This window comes from Humulus lupulus, chromosome 8, assembly GCF_963169125.1.
Source record: "Humulus lupulus chromosome 8, drHumLupu1.1, whole genome shotgun sequence".
Lineage (NCBI taxonomy): Eukaryota > Viridiplantae > Streptophyta > Magnoliopsida > Rosales > Cannabaceae > Humulus > Humulus lupulus.
Window position 1 is genome coordinate 13,468,121 of NC_084800.1, and position 26,596 is coordinate 13,494,716.

The following is a 26,596-nucleotide window of genomic DNA, read 5'->3' on the forward strand; positions in this document are numbered from 1 at the left end:
TAAATTTGCAAAGCAATATCAACTAGAATCAGATATTAGAGCTCTTGAACAGAAAGATATGAGTATTCAAGAGTTCTATTCAGTTATGACAGATATATGAGATCAATTGGCCCTTACTGAATCTGCAGAGTTACGAGCTTTTGCACCATATATTGCTCGTAGGAAGGAACAACGATTGGTTCAGTTTTTTATGGCACTTCGTGATGACTTTGAGGGACTATGTGGCTTTATTTTGCATCGTTCTCCACTTCCTTCAGTTGATTCAGTAGTCAGTGAACTATTGGTAGATGAAATTCGTCTTAAGTCTTAAGCAGGAAAAGGCATCCTCCCAGCACCCAGTCCCTCTATTTTGGTAGCTCCTCCTAGACATTTTACTCACCATGAGAATAAACCTCACACAAAGTTGGAGTTGATGAATGTAGCTTTTGCAAACAAAAAGGTCACTGGAAGGCTCAGTGTCCTAAATTAGTAAATCGTGCACCTCAGCAACAGAGACATCAACTCAGACCTCCTAAATTCGGTAATCAACCGCCTCATTATGGTAGCCAACCACAGTTTGGCAACCACTCACAACCTCCACAATTTAATGTCGCTGCTAATGTACCTCCATCTGACTCGCATGATTTTGGGGTCTCATCTTCCAATCCTGCTCTTGCTGCCCTCTTAAAACAATTTCAGAAGTTTCTTACCATGCAACCACATGCCATGTCCGCCTCTTCTTCGGTAGGTCAGCCCCCCACTAGCACTTCAAGTATGACCTCCTCTACATGGATTTTAGATTCTGAAGCCTCGCACCATATGTCTCCACATTCGAAATCTTTTGTTTCTTTGTGTCCTGCATCATCTGTGTCTGTCATGAGTGCTGATGGTACTCCTATGCCATTAGCAGGTGTTGGTTCTGTTGTCAATCATCATTTATCGCTCCCTAATGTTTACCATATTCCTAAGCTTTCACTAAACCTTGTATCTGTTGTTGGTCAATTGTGTGATTCTGGTTACTCAGTGTCTTTTTCTTCTACCTCTTGTAATGTGCAGGATCCGCAATCTCAGAAGCTGATTGAGACCGGCCGTAGGCGGGGGGATTTATATGTTTTCGATGAGCTGAGATTACCAGTATTTGCAGCTCCTAGTGTTGATCTGTCTTCCTTCCGTTTGTCTCCTTCATCGTCTAGTTTTATTTATGACACTCTTGCCTTGGTCATGTTTCAACTTCCCGTTTAAGATTCTTAGCTTCTACAGGAACCTTAGGAGATTTGCAAGTTCATGGTATTTTTGATTGTAGTGGTTGTAAACTTGCCAAATTTTCTGCTTTAACTTTCAGTAAAAGTACTTCATGTTCTGTTGCACCTTTTGACTTAGTTCATTTTGATGTATGGGGACCCTCCCCTATTGCTACAAAAGGATGGTCTAGATATTATGTCTCTTTTATTGATGATCACACTAGATTTTGTTGGGTTTTTCTTATGAAATGTCGTTCTGATTTCTATGATATTTATGATCGTTTTCGAGCTTATGTAAACACTCAACATGCTTCTGTTATTAAATGTTTTAGATGTGATCAAGGTGGTGAATATACTTCAAATAAATTCTGTGATTTGCTTGTTTTAGATGGAATTGTGTATCAAACCTTTTGTACAGATACCCCTGAACAAAATGGGGTTGCCGAAAGAAAGCATAGACACATTATTGAAATTGCTCGTTCTCTTTTGTTGTCCTCATTTGTTCCTATTCAGTTTTGGGGAGAGGCAGTTCTCACTGCAGTCAACCTTATTAATAAGATTCCATCTTCAATCACTTCAGGTTTGTCTCCTTTTGAAAAACTATATGAACATATCCCTGATTATTCTTCTTTGAGAGTCTTTGGTTCTACTTGCTTTGTTCATCGTTCTAGTGTAGAGCGTACAAAATCGTGATCATACTCTGCACTTTGTGTGTTTCTTGGTTATGGTGATGGTAAAAAAGGATATCGTTGTTTTGATCCAACTTCTCAAAAATTGTATGTATCTCGTCATGTTGTTTTCCTTGAGCATATACCTTTCTTTTCCATTCCTAACGCTACTCACAACTTGACCAAATACGATCTTATTCACATTGATCCTTTCTTTGAGCATACATATACCTCTTATCCTTAAGTTCCTCAAATTGTAGAGTCTGAATCTTCTCCTGCTCCTATAGTCCATTTTCCTCTTCATTACTCTCGCAAGTCTCGAGCTATTGATACTGGTATTTTGCAGCCCGACATTTCTGAAACACCTCCACCTACAACTATTCAAGATCCTTATGATATTGTGGATCTTCCTCGCTATCCTCAGCACACTTGTAAGTCTACTAAACTACCACATTTTGTTTATTCGACTTATTCTACTCCTTTCACTTCATTTTTAGCATCTATTCATTGTCTCTCTGAGCCCTTATCCTATAAAGAAGCAGTTACTGACCCTTTTTGGCAGCGTGCTATGAATGAGGAACTTTCAGCTTTGCACAAGACAGAAACTTGGGATTTGGTATCTTTACCTCCTGGTAAACATACAATTGGTTCTTGTTGGGTCTATAAAATCAAGACCAGGTCTGATGGGTATGTTGAATGCTACAAAGCTTGATTGGTAGCTAAGGGATTTTCTCAACTAGTATGGTATGGATTTTGAGGAAACTTTTGCTCCTGTTGCAAAAATGGCTACAGTCCGTGCTCTTATAGCACTTGCATCTGCTCGTCAATGGAATATATCTCAGTTGGATGTTAAGAATGCTTTCTTAAACGGTGATTTACATGAAGAGGTCTATATGGCTCCTCCTCCTGGTGTCCCTCACAATCATGGAGAAGTTTGTAAACTTAAGAAAGCTCTGTATGGTCTCAAACAGGCTCCTCGAGCATGGTTTGAGAAGTTCTCCAATGTTATTACTTCTCTTGGGTTTCTCCCTAGTAATCATGACTCAGCTCTATTCGTTAAGTGTACCAATGTAGGTCGTATTCTCCTTTCCTTATATGTTGATGATATGATCATTATTGGTGATGATTTAGATGGAATTGTAGTGTTAAAGTCTCAATTAGCTTCTCAGTTTGAGATGAAGGATTTGGGTCCTCTTCAGTATTGAGGTTGCCTTCTCTCCAAAAGGTTATCTTGTTTCTCAGTCAAAATACACTTCTGACATTATTGAGCGTGCTCGTCTTATAGATACAAAAGTAGTTGCCACTTTTTTGAGCTCAATGTTCAGTATTCTCCTTTTGATGGCACTCCCTTGCATGATCCTACTTTGTATCGCACTATTGTTGGCAGTTTGGTTTATCTCACTGTCACTCGCCCCGACATTGCATATGTTGTTCACATTGTTAGTCAATTTGTTACTTCTTCTACTACTGTTCACTAGGCAGCTGTTCTTCGCATTTTGAGGTATTTTCGGGGTACTATCTTTCAAAGCCTTTTGTTTCCCTCCACTTCTTCCTTGGAGTTGCGTGCATACTCTGATGCTGATCATGGTCGTGATCCCACGGATCGGAAGTCTGTTACTGGTTTCTGTATCTTTTTGGTTGATTATCTTAATTCTTGGAAAAGTAAGAAACAGAATGTTGTCTCCCAATCTTCCACTAAAGCACAGTATCGTGCTATGTCATCTACTACCAAAGAAATTGTTTGGTTAAGATAGCTGCTTGTAGATATGGGTATGGGTGTACGTCATTCTCAACCCACTCCTATCTATTGTGACAATCAGAATGCCATCCAGATTGCTCACAACTCAGTTTTTCATGAACGCACCAAGCACATTTAGATTGATTGTCACTTCACTCGTCACCACCTAAAGCTTGGCACTATCACTTTGCCTTTTGTTCCTTCTTTTCTTCTTCTTTACAGATTACTGACTTCTTTACTAAGTCTTATTCTATTTCTCGTTTTCAGTTTCTAGTTAGCAAACTCTCGATACTTATTGTTACTGCATTGTGAGTTTGAAGGGGTGTTAGAGTTATTATTTGAAGGCATTTTAGTCTTTGATTAATTATTGTTATTTTATATATTTTGCCTTGTATAAAATATACTTGACTAATTAATTTTGTGACCTAGAACTCTTTTCTCTCTATTTTCACAATACACTCTAGCCTTCTTTTTTCTCTCTTCATCATGAATTGTATTTCACATATTTCACATAATTATTATAATAATATATGATATATAATCATATAAAAATTATAAAAGAAAAGATCCATTCTATAAAAAAGTGATTAGACATTCCATTAAAGATTCTATGATAAAGGACACCATGTAATTAGGGGTGTTGTGTTGTACAAAAGCAAATAAAACTTTGCACTTTCTATTCACGAACTCTTATTTACCAACTTTCTCAGAAAGAGGAAAGCAAAATAAATCTTATTCACCAACAAAATTCATGCAAAACCAACCCCGGAGACAAACAAAACAAAACACTACGACATTGCCCGTGACACCAGCAAAATATCTAAAAGTGACTTGTTCCTCGTGACTTTTTATGAAGGACCACTGATCCAGTCCGCATTACTTGCAAGCTGCAAAACAGAAACCTCAGAAAGACGACATATGAAGGTTGCGTTCACGTCCCAGCCTCACGGAGTTTACGTAATCTGTTGGACCATGTGCTGAGATTCCAGGAAGTGCAAGTCCAATCAGCCTTGCCACCATGCCAAACCACCCTTCCTCGTACTCTTTCCCATACACGTATTTCATAATAAAACTTCTTATCAACTCCCAAATGGCATTAACATACACCACAAAAGCATTTCTCAGCCGAAAGAAATTTTTGTTCGGTTCCTCTTTCACCTTCTGCACAAATAACCATAAACCAATTTGAATAAAACAGCCCATGTTAAAAGAAAATATCAAATTTAACTGCCTTCTTTCTTGATATAGGGACCAGAAAGTGTATGGGACAAGAAGCCAGAGAAGACAAGTTTTAAAAAGGGTTAACGTGAATGCATGAGTACTTACTTGCTCAATGTAGAAGCTGTCATAGTAAAGGCAAACCCCAAAATGGTGATACAAGAACGTTCTGTCATCATAGGGCAACCGGGGTACGAGATCGTTGCAGTAGACCACCCTGATGTACCTAGGGACTGGACTATTCAAATGGGATTCCATGAACTTCCCCAGCTCTCTGTTACCAATTCTAGGCTGTCCAAATGTGTAGACACCCAAGAGTTTCTGCATTAGCTCCATTTCTTTGTGAAGCACCAGCACTGTGGGAAACAATATGGCTAGTGCCCCACCTAAACTGTGGCCAGTGACTACGAATTTCGCATTCTTGTGCTCGTCTAGTAAGCTCTTGAGCTTCTTTCTCACAGCGTAGTATGCTGTCATTTCCATCATTTCTGGTTGCAGTTGCCCTTCACTTGTAGAAGAACCACCTTGTCCTATGTCAGATGGTTGAGTGCGTTTTGAGACATCACTGTCGTTTGACTCTCTGTGGTTTGTTAGAAGGTTACTTTGTAATGTTGTGACATCAGATCTGTTTCCTAGACCTAAAGCTTCTATGAATCCCATATGAACCTTTCCCAAATTTGGTATCTCATACCATGAGTAATCAAAATCAGTAATCCAATCATCAGCATCGAAAGGTTCTGTGCCCCTGAAGCTGATCAATATCAAATTTGCATCTTTAGGCTTGTCGCAGAGTATGAACACTTGAGTGGACCGCTCCTTTTGGAAATCTATCACATGAAGGTGAAATTTCAAGAGTCAAATAAAGAGGAACAAATGATGCCTAAGCCATGGAATGAGTTCATTAAATGATTCTTCAAATATCTTCTAGTGTAGAAAAGCATATATTTCTTATGGTGATGGTTTTAGGGCTTTGTATAGTATACTTTTCAGGGTGTAGTTTATTGTAACTTTTACTTGCCTCATTACTCTGTCTTTAACTATGTTTTTCAATAAAAACAAAACACGAAAGAGAAAAGAAAATAAAAAAGCATACAAACTAGGAAATACTCTTTGTAATTGAAGCTTGAAGTTTGAATGCAAATCCATCCAAAATGCAATAAAGAAGATATTTGGATTTTAGGGAAGAAAACATAAGAAAGAAAAAAATGCTCAGTCTGCAATAGAGGCTTAGAGTATTTTATATATCTAGTAGCTGTACAACAAAATAGCCTTAGCCAATATATACTTGCGCCGAAGATAGATTAAAAGACAAAATACAATAATAGAGGAATTACAAAAGATTATTTATTTATAAGTAATATTTGGCTACTTACAATTCCAGCCATTGTAAAAGTCCACGAAATGCATCTGTCTTGTGAAGTTCAGATTAACCAAGTTAGTGTCTTAAGAAAACCTCGTATAGATTCACTTGGTGGCCTAAATTATAAACAAAAAAAATTGAAGAGTGATAAACTGACCTTCCAGTGATGGACTACGACATTATTAACGACTTGGGCATTCTCATAGGCTAACTTTGATGCCATAATGCAGAGGTCCATAAGAGCCCGGGTCCCTATTTCCACTTCCCCATCAATTTCTCTAGCTAAGCTCTCCCCCTTGTAGAGGTCTATCCGCCCATCTAATTGCCCAATAGTACTAATAAAAGTCTCTGTGCCCCTCCTCGGCACCACTACTCTTCCTGCCTCCCAACACAAACATAATCCAAGAAAAGAAATCAATCCAATACTCTCTCCATAACCCTTTTGCCTCAAATAGTAAGTAGCTCTATTCAGAACTTGGGCAGAAGAAATTTTTACCCTAAAACAAAAATCTAACAGACCATATAGTTTAATTAACCCCAACATTGTCTATCACACTCCCAAGAACAATAACAATTGTTCGTCCATAAAATAAAGTTTCTTTTATCAGATAATGAACATGCGGCAATTGCGAATTTAATGCTCTTGAATTATAAATTTTCCATATTTTGGGGACTGAAATATTAACAAACACACGAGATACATACATTAATACATATACACATTGCATAAATAAACAAATAACTGCCACGGGGGAAGTAGTGAAGTTACCACGGACAAGATTGTAGAACAAGCCAACGAGGTTGCCGTTCTGGGAAAGGAGATTGAGGATGAAGTCGACCAGATATCCAGTCCACTCCAAGGGTTTCCCAAAGAAAGCTATGATTTTCCTAGCAATGATGGAAACAACAATAACCCACCTGTAATCCATGGCCTTGTCACCCAAAACGTCGTCATCTGAGCTCTCCAAGAACATTAGCCCACTAACAACGTTACCCATCACCGCGTAGCGAAACAAGTCTGCAAGTCCACCCTTCTCCGGGCGTACAATTAAGTACCTAAACCCACCTTCATAACCATTGTTTTGTTGTGACGTGGGAGCCATAACTGCTAAAACTCAACCCAGCTCCCACTCGTTCGACTCTATTATATTCTTCTTCTTCTTCTTCTTTGGGTTGATACAGTAAAGAGACCATTTTTATAGATAGCATAGTTCCTCCCAAAAAAAGAAAAGAAAAAAGAAAAGGGCCAACGACCAAGGTTACGTGTAAGCAGAAGCTGGCTTGGTGGACTCGATGTGCGTGCGTAAGTGCGTTGCAGATTATGATTGAAGTGATCCATATTTATCATTATGGATAGAGTGAAATGACCTTCATGACCCTACATGCAAAAACTCCAAAACTTATTGAGTCAAGGATATGAGTGGGAATGACATGTACAAAAGTGTTTCGGAGTATAATTATTTTATTTTGTTTTGTTTGTTTGTGGTTATGTGATGATTGATAATAAGTGAGTACAAAAATGTGAATTGGTAATAACTATTACGTATATATGAAACAAGTATTAGTACCACTTGCCAAAGAAGAGCAAACAGAATCACATATTAGAAGGGAAGCAAAGTTTTGTGCCCAAAGCATATAATAGGCTAATAGCCTTAAGAGGTTTTGTTATTTGGTTCATATTTTGGGTGAGCATTTGACACGAAAACTCATAAAATCCGTCCTATCCGAACCCCAAAAATCTAAATTTTCAGAAAAAAATTTCATTTTAGATTTATTCTTATCCAAACCGAAATATATTGGGTTGGGTTCGGATTTAAAATTTAATAATATTGGGTTCTATTGTAACCCGAACCCGACTGAAATTTAAAAAAAGTCTGAAAAAAAAAGATGATCACCCCAAATCTGAAAAAATCTGAACAATCTAAAATTTCTTTTCTTCTTCTTCTCTTTCACTCTCACTCACGCACGGACCCAGCAGCCTTCTTCTCAGCAGAGCCACCACCACCACCACCAGCTCTTCTTCTCGCCTCGCCTCGCCTCCCTCACATTATCTCTATCTCTCACAAACCCAGCAGCCGCCTGCCTCCATCTCTCACGGTCGTCGGTCACGGCAAGGGTCCACTCTCGTCTCATGTGGCCTCCTCTCTGACTCCATCTCTCACACTCACGGTCGTCGGTCACGGTAAGGATCCTCCCGTCAAGCGGCCTAGAGGTATTTTTGTATAATGCTGTGAAATATATGCTGTGAATGGATATGTTCTTTACTATTTAGAGTTTTTGTATACACTCCCATCTTCATTTTGGATTTAGGAAAATTATTTATTAGAACTGTATTTTGTATAATGTTAAATGTTTACTGATTTGAGAATGTAATATCTAACCATTTTTTTTTTCTTTCTAACCTGGTGATTTAATTGAGTTGACTCAAAGCTTCACTTATAATGTTTATGGATTTAATTTAGTACTGTATGATGTTTACTGATTTGCGTTTTATTATTTATTTTGAACCTGTTTTTGTTTTTTTTTTACTTAATCTCCCTCAAAGCTTTATTTAACAGCTTTGAGACTGAACCTGTATATTATAAACTATAAGTTTATTTCATTTATTATAACCTCAAGTATTTTCTAGTATGAAACCAAAAGGAAAGAGCTAGCTTTACTATGATGTACTGTGTTATATATTGAGGGAACAAAAAAGTACCGAATATGTTATTACCGGACTCAATCTTTATTATTATATATATTTTCACAATATCTTTAATGTCAATTATGAGCAATAGAGTAGTTGTGATATTTTCTAGGTTTGAATATTTTGTTTGCTCTTTTTTTTTTCGTTAAATATTAAACAAACTATAAAAATTAAAAAAGTGTAAAAATATGGTATTTTTGAAAAAAATGGTATTTTTGCAAAATTGGACTTTTCAGCCCAAAATCCAGCAGGCCCAGCTCAACCCGAAACCCAACCTGAAAAACCCTGAAACCCGAAAAATTCGGATCAGTTTCGGTACCATTTTTATACATCCAAAACCCGCAAAACCCAAACCCGATGAACCTGAAAATCCGACCCATGTGCACCCCTATGTTGTGTTACATTTAATAAGAAGAATTGCTGATGCGCACTAGAGATACCCAACTTCACAGTTGGTGTATTGTTATTGGTGATATTTGAATTTAATAAGTGTTATGAGATATGTTATGACATGTCACCTCGTATAATATTTGGCACCTTAAAATGTGATATAACAATACTCTTTTATAAAGTCATATACCCATATATAACAATACTCTTTTATAAAGTCATATAACCACGTGTAGAAAGTAAATGGGAATATTGTGCTTTTAAGAAGTTAAGATGGTTACAATATTTTAATTATTGGGATAAATGTGTATATGTTATGATTCTGGATAAGGTAAGAGAATGGAGTGAGTGAGTGGGTGTAGTATTTTGTAAGGTGTGTATAGTCGAACATTATCTGTTTATATCTGTTTTTTTGCTGTTATGGATACGGCATGGCAAATTGTATAGATTATGAGTAGAATAACAGAACCATCCAAGCTAGTTTTTGTCTTTGTGTAGAACTGTCTTCGAAAGTAAAACAAAAAGAGAAACAGAATTAAAAGGTACAAACATCTTCTACATGTGACTAAGGAAGCCCAATATGACAACTTCACTAGCCATCTTTGCAACAGCAAGATCAACTCTGGTCACATTGTACTTTTACGAAACAAAATTAAAATGAATACTTCTCATCAATATCTTTTTTCCCGCTTTTTTTAATGCTTGAGCCTTAAGGTTCATGTATATCTTATTAGGGAATACTCACGAGCGAGACTATTGCTTGTTTAGATTAAGTTTTAACTCGCAACATATGCTGATGTGTACTTCCCCTATCTGATCTGAAGTAATAATGGATTAATCATTTTCACCTTCACGAAGGGCCTGGCCCAAATTTTGGATTTTACAGTTCGGACCCACAATTGAACCAAAAAAAAAAAAACTCTGTCCGTGACTTGTGTACGTATCAATTGGTCAAATAATCTAGAAAGAAGAAGAAGAAGAAGAAGAAAAAAAAACCTTTAAAATAATGTGAAATAAAAGAAGCTTCAAAATATTATTTGAAATTTAACAAAATAGTTTGGTTTGGTCATTGGTTAATGAACCGAACGGGTCGAGGCACAGGCGTGAGACAGCAGGCATGTAATGGAGCCGAGTCAAACATAAAAAACGCGCATCCACCGAATCACCGACACGCCCAGTCCCGATAAAGTCACATCACTTACATTATATTATATTATAATATAGGGTAAATTGCGATAAAAATATCTAATATTTTCAAAGTGATGCATTTATATACTGAAATTTATTTTTTTAGATATACTAAATGTCATGTTATACTTTTATATCAATTTTTTTATAGTAAATATATTTAATATTTTTAAAATATTGTATTTTTAGTATATTTTTTATTATTTTGATAAATAATAAGAAAGTGAAGAAAAAATATAAAATTATAATTATTTCTTAAATTTTAAATTTTTTTATTTTTTTATTTTTTCTCAAAATAACTATTTTAATTTTAAAAAATTAATAAATGCTTTATTAAAATTAAAATAATTAAAATTTTATATTTTTTCATTAATTTAAAATATAAGTTTTTTTTTAGAAAAGAAAAATATAAATTTTAATTGTTCTAAATAATTTAAAATTTTAAAATTATTTTTTTATTATTTTGAGAAATAATAAGAATATGAAAATAATTTAAAATTAAAAACTTATATTTTTCTTTCACTTTCTTATTATTTCTCAAAATAATAAACAAATAAGTATAAAAGAGTAATATTTTGAAAATATTAAATATATTTGCTGCAAAAAAAAGTTTAGGTATAAAATATAACGTTTTGAAGACATTGAGTATATTTACCACAAAAAAAAATTTGAGTATAAAAGTACAACATTTTGAAAACATTAAGTATTTTAGCCGCAATTTACTCTATTATATAATTGAGTAATGATATGTGCACCAAAAATATCAACTTGATATTACACAATACTACTACACTACAAAGTGGCATATTATTATGGTGTAATTTAATATTGAATTTTACACATTTTAATTTAATATATATTGTAAGAATGTCGCTAACTAATTATAAATTAATACTTGTTGAGTACCTAAATAGCAACGTCCCTTTTTAAATTAATGGATCCTAACTTAGAAAAATGTAATTGATTGAAGAAAAAAAAATGACAATGAAATATTTAATTGCAAATTTAGATGTACATATCATTACACATCATAATTTTATATATTAAATGAGAAATTTAAGTATTTATGCATTATTTTGGGTACTAACTGAAAAAATATCCTACCCACTATTCACATCTTAATTTGGTCCTATTATTTCCCTAAGTTCCCAAAATACCCCTGACATTTGTTTCCCACTCTTTCTCTCTATTCTCTCAGTCTCTCTCTATTCTCTCTTCACTCTCTCGGTCCCAAAACTAAAACCCCAAAAAATCCCCCAAACATCTTCTCTAATCTCTCGGTGCCGAAACAAAAACTCCCAAAAAAACCCCAAATCTTCCCTTGGCAGTGCTCAGATCCTTGTCCTGTTCGTTGGTGCGTCAGAGGGGACAAACGGAGAGGGGACGACCCAAAGCTTGAAGAAGTCACCCAGAAGAAAACGAAGGTGGGTCCTCGATCCATTTCTGGGTTTTTTGTCTGCACTTGTTTGTCTTGTGATTTTTTGTTCATAGGTTAGATCGGGGTTGTTAATAGGAAAATCTGGGTTTTTTTTCAAAATTTTGCCTCCACCTCGATAGAAATCGATAGGCCTCAACAATTGTGAACCTAATAGTCATAGACACCTCAATATGCCTCGATGGGACTCGACTGACATAAACAAGCCTAGAGGGATGTCACATCGACATGTCTCGATAGACCTCGATAAGGGTTAGATAATTGTAGAGTATGAATGTGCCTCAACAGACCTCGATAGGTCTTGATGCAACTCGATTAAATGTAAATATAAATGTTACCTCGACAGTCCTCAATGGGCCTCGATGATTACCAATATACTTTTTTGTTTTTAAAAATAACTGAATTTAATGGTGCCTTGATATGCCTTGACAGGGCTTGATTAATTTAGTTAGGCTTATAAATTGTGATACCTCGATGGGCCTCAATAAGACTCGATAAATATAGATTGACATTGAAACTATGTTGTCTCGACAGGCCTCGATGGTTACCCGATTACTTATCAAGGTCCATCGAGCCACATCGAGGTGCCTTAAATGAATATGGATTTATCGAAGTTCATCGAGGATAATCGAGCCTCATTGAGGTCCCCTAATCCTAACACCAAATGAGACACGTCGAGGCAAATTAAGGAACATCGAGGACCATTGAGCCTCTTATTATGTGAAACCATTGAGGCATGTCGAGTTTCATCGAGACAGACAAAAAATCCTGAAAAAAAACACATATATAAAAAGATTCAATCTGAGAGTGAAACAGTACAATAAAAACACGAATGCATACACTGATCTGTTCGAAATAGTTAAAACAATATAAATAAACAAGTTTTCCTACTACATATAACGAAAATATACTTATCCATAAGATTTTTGCTCCTAGATCTGAAACCCAAAATGAAGTTTCTTGGCTTGATATGATTCAACACTTGCCCAAAAAACAAATATAGATGAGCTCCAAAATTATTATAGATTAAGAGAATAAATTGTGTCTGCCTTGTCTTTTTTTGAAATAAGGATTTTATTAGCAAATATCCTTCAACATTACATCAAGCAAAGCAGGAGAAAAATCACCACTCCTGATAACACGATCAGCTACCAAACGGGATGCTCTTGCGAGGGCATGAGCAACACAGTTTGCAGATCGTTTAACAAATGAAATAGAAATAAGCGTATCCTTCCATAAACTCTTACAATCAGAAATAATACTCCCAAAGTAAGAGTCCATTGCGACTGAACTTCGAAGAGCTTGAATCACAGTAAGGCAATCAGTCTCAATAATAACCTGATTCCATGCTTTCCTTTTAATCCAGCTCAATGCTTCCTTTACCCCAATAGCTTCAGCCATTTTAGGGGTCGTCTCCCCTTGCTTACAACATGTAATGGCCTCTATGGCATGCCCCTGATCATTGCGTGCAACACTAGCAAAGCTAAAATTTCCTTCATCCGGAAACAGAGCGGCATCAACATTAACTTTAATCACACCTTCTGCTGGCTTTGTCCACTTTTTTGCCCCATCATCTTTAGCCAAGAAAGCAGCAGTAGGAACCTCCAACTTATCCTGAGCTTTATTCCATTGAAACAGTGTATTCTTAGCCAAATTGCACACACTCACCACTCTCGCTTGCTTAGCCTTCCACACGATGTCATTCCGCACGCGCCACAGTGCCCAACATATCATAGCAATGACCTTCAACTGATCCCCATCATGAGACTGAAAGGCAGACGTTAGCCATGCTGCAAAAGTACCCTCCACATGAGTGTTGACTCCAATACCTGTGCAGTTCCAACTGGCCCTAGCTATAGGGCACTCCACTAAACAGTGAGATATGGAATCACGATCATTGTTGCACAGAGGGCAAGTGGCATCAATATCCACATGTTTCAGGCGCAACTGAGCTTTAGTGGGAAGACAATCTGAAGCTGCTCGCCACAGCATATCTTTAACCTTAGGAGGCACACGCAGCTTCCAAATCTTGGTCCAAATACTCTCCTGGTCGGTCTGAATCCCCATATTCTCTCCAAGTTGCAAATATTTATAAGTACTCTTTACTGAGAAACGCCCTGAGGACTCAAAAGCCCAGAACCATGTATCTTCCTGGCGACTAGCACTTAAAGGAATGCTTAAAATAAGCTGGGCATCTCTACTATTAAACATATCCTTTATCAAATCTTCATCCCAGGCAATCCTCCCAGTGGTCATCAAAGAAGCCACTCTCTGATTAGTCAAAGAAGGGTGGATAGTACTGACTCTGGGGTTAGCTGTACATGGTAACCAGGGATCTTGTGTAATATCTATGCATGTCCCATGCCCAACCCGTCTCCTCGCACCAGCTTGAATAATCTCCTTAGCTTCAATGATGCTACGCCAAATGAAGCTGGGGTTGCTACCTAGCTTTGCAGACAAGAAACTACCTCCAGTGAAATACCTTGCTGCATAGATCTTAGCCACTAAAGTATGGGGTCGACACAGTAAGCGCCAACCTTGTTTACTAAGAAGCGCTAGGTTGAAATCATGCAGGTTTCGGAAACCCATACCACCTTTCGATTTGTGAGTTGACAACTTCTCCCAACTTTTCCAATGAATACCCCTGCTGTTCTTAGAGGCAGATTTCCACCAGTACCTGGCCATCAACTGCTCCATCTCTCGACATAACCCTTCCGGTAATAAAAACACATTCATAGCATAGCTTGGTAATGATTGTGCCACTGTTTTAAGTAACAACTCCTTACCAGCTTTAGATAAGAGTTTTCCCTCCCAGCTTTGAATCTTCTTCCTTATCTTTTTTAAGTGAGAGAGAGAATGAAAAACGTAAGTGAGAAAATACAACATGAGAAAAAGAATGTATCCCAAATTATATTAGTGACATTTTGGGAATTTAAGATAATACTAGCCTAAGAGAGTGACGTGTTATTAACGTTGAATAATTTTGTGATAGGATCCTTTTATGCACAAATACCCAAATTTCCATATTAAATTAACCAATGTTTCATGCTAGCTCACCATGAGGTTTCTTTCTCTCTTTCTCTTTTTTAATGGAGATAGTCCACCACTACTTTTTTTTTTTGCAAAATACCAAATTAAAAATAAAAATCATGTAATACGAGTGGTGCATATGTTAACTGTGTCAAAAAAATTATATTATAAAGTGTTCAATTTTAGTTGGGTTTTAGTTTAGTTTAATAAAAAATACTAAGTATCCTGATTGAAGTTTTACCATGGGTTGAGTTTATATTTTTTGATATTTTGCGACTAAGAACACTTTCAATATGGAAGATGTATAACAGAGATAATTCCAAAATTTAGAAAAAAAATGTCAACTTTATATTTTTTTAAAAGCTCATGTTCTAGTTTTTTCTCTACATGGAGAGATTACTACTAATTTTTTTAAATAACACCTCTCCCCTCTTATCTTTTTTTTTCTTCAAATTTTCTTTATTATTTTATATTTAAAATGAATAAAAATATGATATGTAAATGATATAGAAAAAGAAAAATGAAATATTTAGTGTAATATAGAAAATTTTGATGTAAAATTAAATTAGTAAAATTTTAATGATGTATTTTAAATAATAGAATAGAAAAACTAATGAGAGAGCTCAAAGTAAATAGTTTTTTTTTTTTTTTACAAAACTCAATGAATAAAAGTTATTTGGCTTACTTGGCCTTGTTGATACTTATTCACTACTCTATAGTATTGAACATCATCAATTATACACAAAATAATAGCTCATGTAGTGTTGAACCATGTAAAATACCTTATACCAACTCCTAAAAAAACTTATACCAACACTCTTTAATTTATGTATCTTTTGCTTTAAAGATAAAAAGAAAACAAAAAAACATATATATAACTAGTGTTAGTTGAGCAAAATTTTCAATAAAGTATTAGAATTATTTAGAATTACATATTTTTGGTTGTTAAGGTTTCAATTTTTAGTTTGTGGAGGTCATTCTCATTCAACTCAATCAGGCAGAAGAGTTTAACTTGACATGTGTCCAGTCTGTGACATCAATTTATTTAAGTGTCATTTTTTCTAATATTTTTGTGTCAACATTTAATCATTCAGGAAAGATTTGGTTACCGAGTGATTATTACTGAATTAAATAGAAGCAATGAGACCATACTTACATATCTCTCATCATCAATATGTGATTATGTATAGCCAACAAGTCCTTAGCTGTGATGTGGTAATTTGTTGAGTTGTGAGGTAGGTCAAACCCTCAAACAACCAAGTTCTCAATTATTTTTGCCTTTAATATTTATTTATAATGTCACACTTTTGATTTTTATTTTTTGAATCATTACCTGTAATGCATTGGATAATTATTACATCACTTGCATATCTGGAAACTCAATTTTTTTGTTAGCTATTGGCAGGTGATTAAATAGCGACAATTAAGCAATTATTTTTAAAAATTATTATTATTATTATTATCATTATTTTGCTGGAAATTTTAAAAAAGGATTAAAGACCCTCCGATTTGTTTTTTTTTCCTTTTATTTAAAAAAAATCCATTTTGGAAATATTCATGGTAGAGAAATTAAAAGTAAAATAATAAACTTTATGTTTAAATCTAAGTAATAATTAAGTAGTGATTTTTTTAATTAACAAATAAATACATGCACAATTCTCCACTTGTTCAATTTACCCAAAAAAAAAAAATTTGAAAAAATAAAATCCAATGATATAGTTTCATTATTTGTGAAAATAAAAAGACATAAATTTAGCATTTTACTCACCTTTTAATGATATTTAATAATTTTCCCAATTAAATTGAGCACGACATTCCCTTGGAATTTTTTAAAGTTTCAAATGAATTATTCTAGAATTCTTCAACTTTAATTTATACGTGAAATGTGGTTATCAAAAAGGGAGATTATGGTTACAAGTTACAACCATAGATGTGTAACATGATTTAAGATCTAATGTATATTCAATATAAATTTTGGTACTGTGCTAGTGGACATCCCAAATTCCCAACTAACCTCACATAAATATAGCACAACAAAGATTACGTACGTACTAGGCAACACTCAACTTTATTTATAATCATATTAAATACTTTTTATCATTCGAATTTGAACAAGTTCGTTTATTTTTATTGTAATATTTATCGAACTTAATATTTCACCCTATCATATTGTTAAAAAAAATTAAAAATTTAGTAATTAAAGTTTACTTTTGTCCTAATTAGTTTATACGACTTTTGGACAAATTATCGCGCCATACACACATATTACATTGTATAAACATATTTATTTTTTCTACCGTAATTTATGGTTATTATTTTCACATTTCAGATAAGATCTGAACGTTGCTAAAATTTATAAATATATCCTATTGAAAAAATAAGTATGAAATAGTGATCAACACATATACACTTGTCATGTCATTATCATACAGTTAACTACTCAATAATTAGTATATAATTTTATATAAACAATGTTTAATCTTAGGTAGTATGCCCTGTTTGAATCCCCAAGTCCTATTTTTCTGTTGGTAATGTCATCCTTATTAGGTCTTATATTAACTTCATTTAACATGTTCTTAATCTCTTAATTGACAATCCCATCACCACCATAAACAAACCAATATTCCCTTCATATAATATGACAAGACCACATTGAGATTTTGGGAGAGATTGGAATAATTTTTTTTGATTCACCTAACACAATATATTTCTAACGAGACTTATTTAATTGGGATGATGACGCAAAAAAAGTGAAGTGAAAGTAAAAACTTGGTTACAAAGTTTGAAGAAGCAGCTTGGAGCTTAGCTGGCTTTGAGGTTGACTATAATCACACAAGATAGATCCATTATTTTCAATCTTTAATTCTTCGTTGCTTGCCTTAAACTTGATTTTATTTCATTTGACTAATTCCACACCGCAACCACATATTCCTAAAGATTACCAAAACCCCCACCAAACCAAAGATAAGCTAAACCCAACTTAGATTACCACCACCACCACCACCATCTGTTAATACTATACTTGAAAAATGACAAGAATCACGTGACTCTCACTATTTGAGATCTTACATTATGTCTTTTCCATTTTTGGTTGCATTTGCAACCAAAACCCAGTTTCAACTTCTTCACTAAAATCCCACTATTATTTTCTGGGGAAAAAAAATCCCACTATTGTTTTTTTGTATTACTATATGGGATTTGGAAGGGAATATCAGACATGGTGCTATGGAAGTCACTGATGAAATAACCTTTCTCAATCATTAATAGTTTAATGTTAGATACTGCTTTAAAGTTAATTTTTTTTTTTATTAAAAAAAATGAAAAAGCGTGTAATCCTGTTGAAAGCTACCAGTTACTTATAATTCCTATTATATATTTATTAATATTCTGTCAGTGTCAATTACAGTGAGCCAAAAGAGGAGATGAGATATGGTCTAAGGGCTATAGATACATACATACACGTACAAGACACACATACACACCAACCAAGAGTCTATTTTGGTATTTCTCTATTACCCCCCCAAAAAAAGAGAGAGAGAGAGAGAGAAGAAGTAAAAACAAAGGAGAGAAATAAACAATCAAATTCTAAGAAAAAAAAGCAGAGAGAAGCAAACGGGCTGATAAGAGAAAACAAATCTATTTTTTATGTGGCTTTGGATTCTTTTGGCTAATCGTGCCTGCCAGCTTTGCTTGAGTATGGCTAAACAGGAATAATAGTGATGAAAATTCTTGTTGAAAAAAGAGAAAAAATATTAAATTAAAAAAATTTGCCAAGGGAAAATAAAAAAGAGCTGCCTTGATTGTTTAGCTTTGGAGGTGAGTCTAGGCAGAGACTGGAGTTTTGGATAGTGACCATTGAAGCTGGTAATGAGAGAGATGTCGGAAAAATGGAGATGGGTATTGGTGTTCTTCACTGTCTGCATTCTGGGTTGGAGACCCAGTTCCATTAATGCCGTCACAGATCCAAATGATGGTCAGTCTAATCTATCTCATCTTCTTTGTTTATCATTTTCTGTATTGTTTTCTGTTTGACTACCATTGTTTTGTTTGTGTTTGTTTTTCTTCTTTTTACACTTTCATGGCTTCAACTGATCTAAAGCTCATCTGCATTCTTTTTGTTGCTTCTTGGATTTTTTTAGCAGATTTGTTTCTGGGTTTGTACTAGATTTCAGTCCATCCATCAAAGATTTGACCTTTTTTCTCTTTTTGGTAAAAATGAAATTTTGTTAGAACTGTCGGTTGGGTCTTCAGAGGAAGATTTGTGTTAAATATTGTAGATTTGAGTCATTAGATGGGAAAGTTTATTATTAAAAATTTATTTTCAGTGAAAACATCACCATTTTCGCACTTTCTTTTGGCCAAAGGCTGCACTTGCATCGCTGATGCTGGTCTTACACTTCGCTTACTGTGATTCAACAGTTTTGGAGTTTGTTCCGCTATTTTTGTCCTATTCCTTTGTCTTACCAAGACAAAACTTTTCACCGAGAAAACATCAGCGCTATTACATACATCGGGAAATGGCATTTCCTCTTCATTCATGGCTACTTAAATGTTTTTTCTGGGTTTATGCTGAAAATGGGTTTTGCAACGATGATATTGAATATCCTATCATAAAAAGAAAGAAAAAAAGTCTGTTCTTCTGAATTTAAGGACACAAATTAATGGAACTTTTATTTCTGAAAAACCTTAAAATAATTGTTCCTCCAAGCGTTTTCTATAAAACCAAATAGTTTCACATGATGTCTCATGGAGCCTATATGTGAATTTGAAAATCTTCATTTATCTGTGTAGAAACTTTAGATGAATAAGAAAGTTTAGTGAAGTTCCTTTTGAAAAGTATGGATTGTTTCTATGTGGGTTCTAATTAGCAGACATTTATGCACAGCTTCTGCTCTAAAGATCATGTTCACTAGCATGAATTCTCCTGGTCAGCTATCTGGCTGGAATGCAAATGGTGATGATCCATGTGGGCAATCTTGGCTTGGAATTACTTGTTCGGGGCAGAGAGTAACAGAGATGTGATTTTCTATTCTTCATTTATTTTCCTCTTGAAGTCCTCGTTACTGGTTTCTGAATCTGTAACTTTTTCTTTCTATCAGTAAATTACCCAGCCTCGGGCTATCTGGTTCAATGGGGTATAACCTAGCACCTTTAACATCAGTGACCATCCTGTAAGATCATGTTTCCTTATTTTATTTTATACTGAATTTATTTATTTTCGTGTATTAATTTTCTATGGTCTCTTGACAAATTATGCAGAGACCTGAGCAATAATAATCTTGGTGGCAATATTCTTTATGCTCTACCTCCAAACCTGACAAGATTGTAAGCTTTATTCTGATGCATTTGTGAAAATCTATTGTTTATTGCTTTCCTTGCTGTTCTTGTTCTTCATTTTCCTTTTTGGAGGGTAAATAATATGTGCTATGTCTTTGATTCAGAAATCTTGGTCGCAATAGCTTTAATGGAGGCATCCCTTATTCGATTTCGCTTATGACTTCTCTGCAATATCTGTATGCTTTTCTTTCTACATTTCGGTTTGACACCACATACATGAACAACAAATGCATACCTAATATAATTTCTTTTTTGCCACTGTAGTAACCTAAGCCACAATCAGATTCAGAACCAATTGGACGACTTGTTTGGAAAGCTTACTTCCCTCTCAGTATTGTGAGTTTAACCTTTAATCTTAAGTAAACTGGCTTATGTGGATGTTTGTTTGATATGACTACAGAGTTCACGGAAAATTAGTCCCTTTTTTCAATCCCATTAAAAAAAAAGGAAAAAGAAAAGAAAAAAAATCACCAGATATATATACATATATAGAAGAGAGAGAGAGAGAGAGTAGTGAAAGGGAATCAAACACTTTTTTAAACAAAGTTTTGGAGGTTTCATGTTGTTTGTAACCTTTCTATTAATTGAAAGATTTTGATAAAGTTTGCTCGGTCAGTTTTGTTTATGTAATTTTGACAATTTTTATTAAGTCTCAGTCAAGTAATGTTCAATGGGTATAATGTTTTTATTAGAGGATGTGGACTGTGTATAAATCTATGTATATTTAAAGACAGTTGTTCTTATCCATATCTTTTTCCTCAGGGATCTTTCGTTTAATACTATACAAGGTAATCTTCCCGAGAGTTTAAGCAGCCTGACAAGTGCGAATGCAATGTAAGTAGATAACTTTGATTAATGTGGTTTAAACCAAGATTACAGTCTTTCCCCATAACTGATTGTCCTTTTTAAATCAGGTATCTGCAGAATAACCAGCTTACTGGCACTATTGATGTTCTTGCCAGTCTTCCCCTTCTTCAAACTCTGTGAGTAATCAGAATATCTATACAAAGCCAAATATGCCCTCTTTTTTCTTCTTTTTTTTTTTTCTGTGGGGGTTGGGGTTGTGGGGGGGTGTTCTGAGAATTGTCATGCACTTCATCCCATTACAGCATTTGTCTACCTTTGTATATATCAGGAATGTAGAGAATAACAAGTTTACAGGCTGGATTCCTGACCAACTTAAAAACATTAATTTAAAGTAAGCATTTTATGATGAGTACTTGTTCCTTTTTTTCCCCTTCTTTTTTCTCTTTCTTAAGAAGAAATGTAAACTAACTTGACAAAGCAATATCATGACAGGAAGGAAGGTAACTCGTGGAATTCAGGGCCTGCACCTCCACCTCCACCTGGTACACCCCCAGCAAACAGAAACCGAAATCATAAATCTGGCAACGGTAACAGATCATCAAATGATGGTGGGGAAGGTGGTAAAAGTTCCGGAATAGGGGCTGGAGGTATAGCAGGAATAGTGATATCTATTCTTGTTGTTGGAGGAATGGTAGCATTCTTTGTCATAAAGAGAAGATCTAAAAAGTCATCCCCTGACATAGAAAAGATTAATGAACCCTTCGCTCCTCTGGCTTCAAATGAAGTGCATGGTAACACATAATATTTTGCACTTTTGTTTTAAGTTTTATTCTTTTAAATATGTCGACCCTATTATTTAATTCTGTATACTCTTTATGATTTTGAATTTTGTAGCTGAATTGGTCCATGCTTCTTTGACTTTCTCAAACTGGAACAGAAATTTACTATTATAAAATGTTACAAATTCCAGCAGTTGCTTTCTATTCTTGAATTTGTATCATTTAATAATTTACAAGAAATAAGGAAAAAAGAGAGAAAAGAATGTGTGATATTTTCAAGCCATTAAAGATGAAATTATATGTATATATTTATATATATATAAGTAAATAATCCCATATCAAGTTGATAGAAAGCTGTTCATGAATATATTTGAATGTTGAGCAGACATCCTAGACATGTAAGCTTAGTTTACTCAAGATCTGTAATGAGTGCTATTTTTCAAGAATATATGGTTGCTACTGTTGCTTGTGCTAAACTACTATTTTTTCGTCTGGAATATTGATGCAGGGATGAAGTCAGTGCAAACTTCTTCCACATTGAACACCAAAACCTTTGATGCTCCTGCCTCAATAAATCTTAGACCACCTCCCATTGAACGTCACAAGTCTTTTGATGATGATGACATTGTCTCAAAGAAGCCTGTTATTAAAAAGAAAACTGTCACTGCTCCTATAAATGTCACATCCTACTCAGTAGCAGATCTGCAAATGGCTACTGGAAGCTTCTGTGTTGATAACCTTCTTGGAGAAGGGTCTTTTGGGCGTGTCTATCGAGCTCAATTTGATGATGGAAAGGTATATATTACCTGATAAATCTTGGTCCATGATCTTTGGGTTAGAAAGTTCTAATCTCATTTTTCGTTTTGCATCAAACCCTCATTGCGAACACTTTTCTTTGACACAAAAGACACCCTTTGCTAATGGCCAATGCAAATCACTTAATATGGTGCTAGGATGGGAAGACTGGATAGAATGGCTTGGGGTGGAATCTAATTAATTATCTGTCTGTCCATCTGCTTGCACTTAAGATTGATTTACTAAATAAGTTGTATGAGCTCTAGCTTTCTCGCCTCTTGAGTAGTTTATGCTGCACACTTCATATTGCTATCTTTTTGTTATGATTCCATTTTCTGATTTGAGTGCACTGATTACTGCTCATTTTAACACTTGTTTTATGGCGATGTCATAGGTTCTTGCTGTGAAGAAAATAGATTCAACTGTTCTTTCGAGACAATCACCTGAAGAAGATTTCACAGAGATTGTTTTGAACTTGTCACATTTGCACCATCCAAATGTTACAGAGTTGATGGGATATTGCTCAGAGCATGGACAGCATCTACTAGTGTATGAGTTCCATAAAAATGGTTCACTGCACGACTTCCTGCATCTAGCAGATGAATACAGCAAGCCATTAATTTGGAATTCCCGTGTAAAAATTGCTTTGGGGACTGCTCGTGCTCTAGAGTAAGTTATTAGTGAATGTCAAACATTAGATTTTGGGTATGCATAAAAATTCTCTAGAGTTCCAAATTTGTTGCCTTTACTGAAAGTGATTTTTTTCAGGTACCTACATGAAGTTTGCTCGCCATCAGTTGTTCACAAAAATGTCAAATCATCCAAAATATTACTCGATGCAGAGCTCAACCCTCACCTTTCAGACTGTGGTTTAGCAAACTATATAGAACAGGCCAATCAGGTTATATTTGGGTGTTTCCAAAAAATTATTTCAAGGATATTGTTTTAGCAATGACTTCTAAGTCATGAAAATCTTCTAGTTCCTTTTCTATATTGCGGGAACAATTGCTGAATTTTGAGTGTCCCATGTGCAGTATTTGAGCAGCCATTCAGATGTTGGGTTTAATGCTCCTGAAATTCTTATGGGCAATCAATTTTCCGTAAAAAGTGACGTCTACAGTTTTGGGGTGATTATGCTGGAGCTTCTTACTGGACGAAAACCATTTGATAGGTATTAGAATGACCTGACTAGTTTTTAGTGTCTTCTAATTTGTGAAGTGTGACCTTTCGTCGTTTGTTCTGTTATTTTGATGAATTTTTTTATTTGGTTTGTGAACAATTTTTAACAGCTCAAGGCCTAGATCTGAGCAGTCATTGGTTAAATGGGCATCGCCCCAGCTTCATGATATCGACGCCCTCTCTAAAATGGTAGATCCTGCACTTGAAGGGCTCTACCCTGTTAAATCTCTCTCCCGCTTTGCCGATGTCATTGCTCTTTGTATTCAGGTAATCTTCGTAAGCTATAAAGAAATTTATCTTTCTTCATTAGTCCATCTAAAGTTTGAGATTCTGATCCTTGAGTCTGGTACTTCTGGTGCAGGCTGAACCCGAGTTTCGACCACCGATGTCAGAAGTAGTTGAGGCATTGGTTCGGTTGGTGCAGCGAGCTAACATGAGTAAAAGAACAATCGGAACTGATCAAGGATCATTCAAACGAGGGGAAAGTTCAGAAATACCAGACAATTTGTCTTGAAGAAACAAGATGTTGATATTTAATGGGTTTTGGTGTTCTTGGTGTTGTGCCCTTCGTTATAATAACCTGGTAGAAAGTGAGAGAGAGAGAGTAATGCAATGCTTGTCCATAATTACGTAGTTGAAGTAGTTGTTTCATTGTTTTGTTGCTTAATAATTTCAATACTGAACTGAACCTCTGGCTACTGAGTTTATTGATACCTGTGGACTCGGATGAGTTATATTTTACTTTCCACATTGCGATGCATCTATGATGAATGACAATGCCGATTCAATGCGAAGACTCACAAAACATTTAGTTTGAAATGCCTGTGACCCTTAAATGTCTCCTTTGATCTATGTAGTTTAGACAAAATTCTGATATTGGAGTTGAAAGAGAAAGGGGAAGAATGGAAGTAAAGATCAAACTTTACTTTAGTTCCATTTTTCTTTTCTTTTTTGTCTTCAATAACTAAAACTATCGAACTCAAATCAAAATTTGTTAAATTTTTATAAAGAATGATCGATAGATATCTGAATGTTCCTAAAATTTGCAAATTAATTTGTGCATAAAAATATGGAGTTGCCAAAACTAGTTTTCATTTGGAACATTTGAATACCAAGATCTATCATTTTCATGAAAAGAAAATTAACTTCAAGCACAATCCTGTAAACATTTTGAGGAATTTTAACAGAGCTTGCATACTGTTAAATGTAAAACACACTCAGATAAACAAAACTATTTACATTCGATCACTAAAAACAAAACCCATAAACGAAATACTAAGCCACAGCCCCAGCCTCAGTCATTAACACTTTACCAATTTCAAACGAAACGTACGCATCAACGCATGCGTACTGAACTTGAGAAGAATTCAGATACCGATTATCCCACCTACTCATGGTGATCCTCTTCGGCTTGTCGATCTCCATTCCCAGCACGAACATTGCTAACCTTTTCAGCCCCGCATTCTTCAGACTCCGATCATCGTGCTTACGCGCCGCTAGATCTCCTAATTCAACTGGGTTCCGTACGGATAGTTGGTAGTCCAAGAGTAGCTTCTCTACATCGGCCCCAACACCGACGCCGACGAAGCTGTAATCAGAGTTTCCAAGGAACTCGGCCAGAGAACTCGGAATGGACTCGGCGTGGAGGAGCTGAAAGATAAGGCAACGGTGACCGACGCAGAGCTGTATTATGGCGACCGGATTCTCGATGTAGCGATTAAAGGATGGTCGCCACTCGACGTCGAGGCCAACGATGAGACGGCGGAGCCTGCGATTGTGGATCCGCTCGATGTCCTCGATCCAGGAGTCAACCATGGAAGGGGAGGTGGTCACTAGTGTTCGGACGGTGGTCTGCAGCCCGATCTGGACGTCGTAGAGGTTATGGGTATCGGAACTAAGCTCGTGATCGACAATGTTGATTTGCATGGTTTCAATTTTGTTTGGTAGGGTTTTAAAAGTTTGGGGATTTTCAGAGGTTTGACTGTGGGATGATCTCTCTGAGATTTTAGCTGAAAATAAACACTTGACTTGAGTCCACTGCAATACACACCAACATACTCCAAGGGCACACCAAATATCACACTAATGTGGTGCGGCACCTTCTCTTTTTAAAGCTTTATATATTTACCCATAAATTAAATTTGATCACATTGATATTTATATATATACTAGAAATAAGCATTATGCTTAATTTTAATTATAGAAATTTTCAATTATATTTATATTACTCTCATATAAATTTTAAATAAATAAACATATTAAATAAAAAATTAAACAAAAACATTATTTATAATATTTTTAAATATATAATATAATAATAATTTTAAACATAAATAATAATTTTTTTAATAAAAATTAAGGTTATGTATTATATATTATTATTATAATGATATTTTATAATATTTAAAATTATATTAATATAAGTATTAAATATTATTATAATAATAATATTTTATAATATTTGAATTCATATCGATATAATTAGTAAAAAATTAGGATAATATATTATTATCAAAATAATATTTCCATTTAAATTTACATTAATATAATTATTAAATATTTAATTTTGTATTATATATTATTATAATAATGATATTTTATAACATTTGAATTTGAATTTATATTAATATAATTATTATATATGTAGTCTTATATTAAATATTATTATAATAATAATATTTTATAATATTTGAATTTATATTAATATAATTAATAAATATCTATTTTAATTAGTTTTAAAGGAATATGTTGTTAAATATTTAG

General features: G+C 34.7%; 3 protein-coding genes across 3 annotated transcripts; 1 reads left to right on the forward strand and 2 right to left on the reverse strand.

Moving 5' to 3' along the window:
* Positions 1-4,178: 4,178 nt before the first annotated feature.
* Positions 4,179-7,514, reverse strand: LOC133794649 (triacylglycerol lipase OBL1). The gene is made up of 5 exons (XM_062231992.1): positions 6,974-7,514; positions 6,362-6,582; positions 6,218-6,251; positions 4,953-5,671; positions 4,179-4,787 (listed from the first exon to the last, which is right to left on the reverse strand). Exons 1-5 carry the CDS (start codon positions 7,305-7,307, stop codon positions 4,530-4,532), a joined length of 1,566 nt encoding a protein of 521 aa, XP_062087976.1. The 5' UTR covers positions 7,308-7,514; the 3' UTR covers positions 4,179-4,529.
* A 10,924-nt stretch (positions 7,515-18,438) lies between these two features.
* LOC133794650 (protein STRUBBELIG-RECEPTOR FAMILY 7-like) lies at positions 18,439-24,652 on the forward strand. The gene is made up of 16 exons (XM_062231994.1): positions 18,439-18,909; positions 19,822-19,954; positions 20,036-20,107; positions 20,196-20,261; positions 20,378-20,449; positions 20,538-20,609; positions 21,036-21,107; positions 21,188-21,256; positions 21,409-21,471; positions 21,573-21,871; positions 22,368-22,654; positions 23,049-23,323; positions 23,423-23,555; positions 23,689-23,825; positions 23,944-24,100; positions 24,195-24,652. The coding sequence occupies exons 1-16, from the start codon at positions 18,804-18,806 to the stop codon at positions 24,345-24,347; spliced, it is 2,166 nt and encodes a 721-aa protein (XP_062087978.1). The 5' UTR covers positions 18,439-18,803; the 3' UTR covers positions 24,348-24,652.
* A 284-nt stretch (positions 24,653-24,936) lies between these two features.
* LOC133794651 (3'-5' exonuclease-like) lies at positions 24,937-25,920 on the reverse strand. The gene has a single exon (XM_062231995.1). The coding sequence runs from the start codon at positions 25,757-25,759 to the stop codon at positions 25,109-25,111; it is 651 nt and encodes a 216-aa protein (XP_062087979.1). The 5' UTR covers positions 25,760-25,920; the 3' UTR covers positions 24,937-25,108.
* Between the last annotated feature and the right edge of the window lie 676 nt (positions 25,921-26,596).

Excerpts from the sequence above, each read along its gene's own strand:
- LOC133794649 (XM_062231992.1), bottom strand. The coding sequence starts at position 7,307 with ATGGCTCCCACGTCACAACAAAACAATGGTTATGAAGGTGGGTTTAGG. Across the intron at positions 6,583-6,973 it reads GTTCTACAATCTTGTCCGTG|GAAGAGTAGTGGTGCCGAGG; the intron begins GTAACTTCACTA and ends GTTGGGAGGCAG. Across the intron at positions 4,788-4,952 it reads ACAGCTTCTACATTGAGCAA|AAGGTGAAAGAGGAACCGAA; the intron begins GTAAGTACTCAT and ends TTATTTGTGCAG.
- LOC133794650 (XM_062231994.1), top strand. The coding sequence starts at position 18,804 with ATGAGAGAGATGTCGGAAAAATGGAGATGGGTATTGGTGTTCTTCACT. Across the intron at positions 18,910-19,821 it reads CGTCACAGATCCAAATGATG|CTTCTGCTCTAAAGATCATG; the intron begins GTCAGTCTAATC and ends ATTTATGCACAG. Across the intron at positions 24,101-24,194 it reads TCATTGCTCTTTGTATTCAG|GCTGAACCCGAGTTTCGACC; the intron begins GTAATCTTCGTA and ends CTTCTGGTGCAG.
- LOC133794651 (XM_062231995.1), bottom strand. The coding sequence starts at position 25,759 with ATGCAAATCAACATTGTCGATCACGAGCTTAGTTCCGATACCCATAAC.